The 6,545-nt window shown below is 40.7% G+C and overlaps 1 protein-coding gene across 1 annotated transcript; it reads left to right on the top strand.

Moving 5' to 3' along the window:
• Positions 1 to 2,753: 2,753 nt before the first annotated feature.
• On the top strand, positions 2,754 to 5,449 carry LOC118116974 (retinol dehydrogenase 14). The gene is made up of 2 exons (XM_035168971.2): positions 2,754 to 3,090; positions 4,355 to 5,449. The coding sequence occupies exons 1-2, from the start codon at positions 2,833 to 2,835 to the stop codon at positions 4,970 to 4,972; spliced, it is 876 nt and encodes a 291-aa protein (XP_035024862.2). The 5' UTR covers positions 2,754 to 2,832; the 3' UTR covers positions 4,973 to 5,449.
• The last annotated feature ends 1,096 nt before the right edge of the window (positions 5,450 to 6,545 follow it).

Raw genomic sequence — 6,545 nt, 5'->3', positions numbered from 1 at the left:
TAAACAGGTGTCATCATGGGCCATCTAAAAATATGTAAATGCAGTTTCCTGACTAAACTTTGATAGTCTGTACATTTTTACATTAGCAGTTGACATAATTTAGATTTTTATGTAAATTATGTCTATATGTCCATTTTTTTTACATTTTATGGTAATGGCTGAAATGAAGTTAGCTCAAATGGAGGGTTAGGGTTGATTCTTTAGACATCATGCTGAGAAAACAATGTAAATGTTGCAGATCTACACCAACGGCTTAATGGGTTCCTCCTATCCCGCCATGAAGTTTGGTTCAAATCTGTTCAGATACTCTACTACTCATATTTCTCAAACAATGGAACAACCAAACCAACAAACAGACACAGGTGTGCACATGACCTTGGCAGAGGTCAAAAGTTACAAAATGCAGTAACATTAGTGATTTTGCAGTCACTCTAGGAATATTACCGTCTGTCCCTATTTATTATATTATTTGCTCCTCCTGCGTCCGGTCTTTGTGCTAAGTCAGACTAACTATAGCCTAGATCTGACATAACATGGACATGCAGAATGTATCTTTTCCTCGAACTGTGGGAATGATGAACATATGTATTTTTGGACTGCTCCTTTATGGAGCTGCTTTTTACAGTTTTTAATTCTCGTTTCCTTTGCTTTTCTCAGTGCAGCCATAAACGTGTTCGTTTTCCCATCATAGTTTGTATAAGGTATAGAAGTTTTTATTTCCCTCTGTGGGCAGCTGTGCAGCAGCTACTGGTGTGATGGGAAGTTGCAAAGCTGAAGCTGAGCACTGGTCTGGACCCAGGCTTATTTGTCATTTACAAGCTCAGCTTTAACTCTGATGATTTCCAGATGTTACAGATGTTATTACCACATTATTGCTGCTGGTAGAGCCCCAACTGTGAAACCAACCACAACAGGCCCAGCCTCAGTGCTAGCGGTGGAAGTAGAAGAGTTTGACTCTGTGTTGTTTCTTTTGGCTACAGGCCACTGGGGCCTCTAAAGGCTTTAACTGATGTATTTAGGAAATTTGAGGCTCCAGCAAAGAAATCATGAGGTTTTTCAGTAGAACGTTGAAAGTGCAGAGATTCTGATACTTATTGTATATACACTCACTTTTAATTTTTAAGGAACACCTAGCTAAAACAGTCTGATACAACAGGCCTGTTCCAATGTTCAGCAACTGTTGCTCATTCTCGAGGATATAGTGCTGTTGAACTGCACTGTGTCAGGTCCACAGGTGTTCCCATTATTTTGTTCACTGCAATCAAATCGGTGACTGTAGGCTAATGATACCTTTTAGTATAATGCCACAGAGTTCAACAGCACAAAAAGGTCACAGGTCATTACCAGTAGTCAGTGGACAGTCGGATGAAGATCATGGAGGACACTCACATCTAGAACAGAGACAAAGGTTTCCACCTCCACCAAGAAGGAACTGCTGATCATCATGAGATCATATAACTCAAAAAATATGCACCGACAATCTGCTGAGGAAAACTGTGTGATGCAGTGAACGCGAGCGATAGGACCTTTAAAAAGTAACTATAAAATGATTGTGTCAGGCCACTATTCCTCAAGAATGAACATTCACTCACATCTCAATCAATCCATCTTTATTGGCGTCAGTCTAATATGAAACACGGAGAAGAGCTGAAATAAAAGGATTAAATTAAAAATTAAAGATAACCGTTCATGAAACTATTAATCACTGACCAAGCTATACTAAAACAGGACAATATATATGTCAATAAATATATACATAAAAAGAAAGAAATTTGATGTCTGAAAAAGATTGTTTGCTCTCAACTTTCCTGTTCCGTCTCCTCCATTCTTCCCTTTGCTTATACCTCAAATCTACTGTTGACATCAGCAGTAAAGCGAGGTTACATGTGTGCCCATCAGGAGAACCACTCCATTACACACACTGGGCCAGTGGCTCAGTGTGACAGGAAAGAAACATCAGAGACAGATAAAGAGAAAGTGTGTTAGCAGTGAGATGGAGCTGGAGTCAGGACATACAGTAGTTGTCAGTGGACTGACATTACCACCTCTGGGCCCTGCAGCGGTCATTTCCTCCTTATCTTTTCATCACACAGCTGATTAGTGCTGCTCTTTTCTAAAACATATTATCTGCAATGGTTTTGTTGATGTGTGTAGAGGCCAGATGTCATGATAGGGCCTAATCTTCCAACTGATTGTCCACACTTGTATGCACTCTGTTCATACCACAGAGAAAATAAAGACATTATACAGTCCTAATTGTTGCCAGACAAATTTTAGAATGCATGTCAGTAAATAAAATGGTAACGCACATGGCTGTGTAATTTCCCAATTAGAAAGTTTCTGGGAAAAAAAAAAACATGTAATGAATATATGTAAAGTTAGAAAGAAAAAAATGCAACAGTTGTATAAGGTTAAAATATTATTTACGAACAGATATCACAATGAAACTTCTCCAGTTGATCTACATTAAGAGGATTCTCTGTCTCTACAAACAATTGTTTTGAAATATGCAAAGGATGCATTATGTAATTATATAGCTTATGCAATAATTTAGATACATTTCTAGAAAATTGGATAAAGCCTGGTTCAAAATTCTTGTTACCCTTTGCTGGCATATTAAAGCCGAGGGTTTTAAGATATAATAATAATAATAAACTTCCATTGGGACATTGCTCTGTCTAAGTCATTTGAATTGTTGAAAGTCCGTTTTACGAGCTCCCGCGAAGGGAACTGTCGCTGTGAACTCTGGGTAATGGAGTGTTTTCGTGTTATTGGCCGCTCGGTTAGCCCGTTAGCTCGTGACGCCCGGAGCTCCGCTCAGCCTCACCTCCGATGGCCGGTGACAGAATGATGAGCGGGAAGACGGTGCTGGTGACCGGGGCTAACAGCGGGATAGGAAAGGCCACGGCGGCCGCCATCGTGAAGCTCCGGGGCCGCGTGATCATGGCCTGCCGGGACCTGAGCAGCGCGGAGGAGGCGGCCCGGGAGATCCGAGAGCAGACCGGGGCCGACAGGGCCCAGCTGGTCCTCAAACAGCTGGACCTGGCCTCCCTCACATCTGTACACGCGTTCTGTCAGGACGTGATGAAGGTAGCGACATGGCGTCATGTCACCGGACAGCCCGAATACCCCAGGTGTCAGCAAGAAAGGAACGGCAGGCCAAACGTCATTCATAAATCTACCTATTTTATGATTGGACCTCTGTTATCTAGAAAACCAATGTACTCAAAAGTTGATATTGTTCATTACGTCCTTGACAAAATATCACTCTTTGATTCGGCATACATTTCAAACAACATGTGCTTAATGACACTGTTAAAGTTATAAGTCTTCTGCCTTTCCCCCAAAACATGAACACAAATACTATGATGAATAATGTTTCGATATTTTATTAAAATAGTAGATTTCATATGACATATATATCAAATAAAAGGTGATTTCACACGCACTGAAATTTAAAATAAATAAAGGAGAATAAAAACAAGTAAGACAACTTAAATATAGATATAAACAAATAAGACGTGAAACTTTATTGTTAAAATAAAATATATAATACATTATTTAAAATTGTTATACATATCACTAAAAAGGAAAGTGACAAAAATACCTGAGAGTAAACTGCTAATCCCAACCGATAATGTCCTGCTGCTAATCCTTAGAGTTAAAGTTAAAAAACAATGAAAGGGTGGCACAGGTGATCAGTTTGTCATCAGTCAAATCATCCCACTTATGGGCCGCACCCTCTCAGATCTTAATGAAACATGCTGATTTGGTCTCATGAGAAACTTATGGAACTGAAATGTAATGGAGAGAGATATGAGCTAATAAAATCTGAACTTTATGGGGACTCTGTGACTTTCACTGGTCATATCTTCTTTAATTGGTCAAATTGGTTCCCATATGGTTTTAAAGGTCTTTTCAGCTCCATATTTATCTAAACAGTAAGCTATCCTCAGTATGAAACATGACAGGATTATTTTAAGTTAGTTCATTATGTCATCAAGACCTCCAGAAAGTTAGGTTTTTGAGTTGTTGCTGAGATATCCTGACTCTGAAGTGAAAACCCATCACTTATTATTTACCATACCACACTAACAGCAGCTAGTGATCAGTGTATGGTCAGGAGTAGTCGGATAATTTTATTTTCACACAGCTTCCATCCCATATTAACGCATAGTGTATACTGTAGATTATGGCTTATAAATATTACATAGAAGTGAGACACATTGTTGTATATCCTCAAATGCAGGTTTTACACTGAACCTGAAGCACAGCCTGCACAGTTCACAGTATGCCATCAAAGTAAAAGCACACAGATTATCTGTCTCATAGTCTCCTCTGTGCTGTTGAACAGGAGGAGCCTCGGCTGGACGTGCTCATCAACAACGCTGGAGTCTACCAGTGTCCTTACACCAGAACAGAGGACGGCTTTGAGATGCAGTTTGGGGTCAACCACCTGGGCCACTTCCTGCTCACGCACCTGCTGCTGGACCTCCTGAAGCGGTCTGCTCCCAGCCGCATCGTGGTGGTCTCCTCCAAGCTCTACAAGCACGGTCACATCGACTTTGAGGACTTGAACAGCGAGCACAGCTACGACAAGGCCTCCGCCTACAGTCGGAGCAAACTGGCCAACCTGCTGTTCACCTGTGAGCTGGCCCACCGACTGGAGGGCAGCGGCGTGACGGTGAACGCCCTGACTCCAGGCATAGTGAGGACTAATCTGGGGAGGCACGTTCATGTCCCGGTGTTAGCTCAGCCCGTGTTTAACCTGCTCTCCTGGGGCTTGTTTAAGAGCCCCGAAGAAGGAGCTCGGACTTCAGTGTTCTTGGCCTGCAGCCCAGACGCAGACGGTGTGCAGGGAAAGTGCTTTGCAGATGGTCGGCCTCAGGTTCTGCTGGACAAGGCCACAGACCGGGAAGTCGCCAGTAAACTGTGGGACATTAGTGAAGTCATGGTGGGCATTACCACATGAGATCAAGCTCATCAGGAACAGAGAGAAGTGAATGATCTGAAATCAAATCAAAAATATTCAGTGTCTTGCTCGTTACAGCAGTGTTATTTGAGAAGCAATCATATGCATCTGCTTTCAGTCACTATTTCCGTCTATATATTTTCAAATTTATAGTGAATGACAGAGGGCTATGTTTGTGTGATTTAGGTAAGGGCTGGCTATCAGGTTCTCTACTCTGAGGAGTATGAAGGTTTTTCATGGAAAGCTCTGTGGGTTAAATAATAGTAAACATATTATCATGATTTATTAACATTTAAATCAAAATAAATTTTCTTTCAAGGTATGAACAAAAATCACAAGGGCTCTAGACTTGTCATATGAGTCATACATACATTATGATCAAATACATTTGGAGTAAATATGCTGAAGTGTATCAAATATGTTAATATATACTAGAATATATTCAATTAAAAATAAATGTAACTTAATGCCAAAAAAGGAGTCATTTGTTTGTCATATCCATGATAATGACTTGAGTTTGCGTTTTTTTCTGAGTTTCTTTTCTACAGTTAAGATGCAGCATAATATTACATTTGAATAAAAACACACTGCACTATACAATTTCACAATTCTGCTATATTGTTATCAACAGTAAGTTATAAGATTCAGTTCAATCGCTTTTATTAAAGATGGATCACAACAATTTGCAGTCAACAACCTGTTCCAAGTAATGTAGAAGACTCTACAATAAATGTGATACTATACAATATGAGATTCTACTTGTTCAGCTGTTGATCGCAAAAGACTATTATGAAGCGTATTCAAAACATTCGAAAAGCTAAACAGATTTTGTGATATATAGCAGAGATTTATTGGCTGAAATAAAATACTTGAGTACTCAACCAATCAGGCATGTTCAGGCGCTGTAGGCTCCACCCCAAGGGTTCCTGTACTTTAGTTCCTGAAATCTTAGACCCTGGTCTGGAGTTCCTGCGAGGGCTCCAAGTTCCTGGGGAAAGTTCCTGCAGAGGAAATGCAGCTTTAGGCAGAAGTTTCTTCTCAGACAGAATTCAATGTCTTGAGATCTGTTTTCTTTGAAAACGTGTACTGTAATTTCTCAACAGGGTCTCTGCTCTGTGGAAGCCGCTCCTTGTATTAACATACCTTTGATAAGCAGTCACTTACAGTAAAATGATTGCTGTAGCCTACACACACACACACACACACACTGACACTGTACTCCGGATGTTGGATTGCAACGAGCCACTGAGCCCCTGAAGAAAATCATGGGTCTTCATGGGTTAGTTAAGCTCCAATCAGCCGTGCTGGTTGCTCTGAGCGTGGTCATTAGCTGTATTTTCTCTCGTGGTCAGCCACAAATAAAGCCCTACTCCCTGGTAGTCAGACCTCCAGGATACATAATGATTTTCCCACCTGCATTCTTCATTAGGATATTTTCTGGATCATTTGAAGAGAGAGGGAAAACAAGGTGGAAACACAGAGGCAGCCACTCTATCAAATCTATCTGGCACAAAACCCTGCTGGGGCCTTTTAATGGCAGCTCCGTCCTATTTATTTTACAAATAACTCCCAA

Source organism: Hippoglossus stenolepis, chromosome 10 (assembly GCF_022539355.2).
Source record: "Hippoglossus stenolepis isolate QCI-W04-F060 chromosome 10, HSTE1.2, whole genome shotgun sequence".
In the NCBI taxonomy this organism is placed as follows: Eukaryota; Metazoa; Chordata; class Actinopteri; order Pleuronectiformes; family Pleuronectidae; genus Hippoglossus; species Hippoglossus stenolepis.
The sequence above is the reverse complement of the archived record's forward strand: the minus strand, read 5'-3'. Positions and strand labels throughout refer to the sequence as shown.

Coding starts and splice junctions, on each gene's coding strand:
- LOC118116974 (XM_035168971.2), top strand. CDS start 2,833: ATGGCCGGTGACAGAATGATGAGCGGGAAGACGGTGCTGGTGACCGGG. Junction 3,091..4,354: donor TCTGTCAGGACGTGATGAAG/GTAGCGACATGG, acceptor GCTGTTGAACAG/GAGGAGCCTCGGCTGGACGT.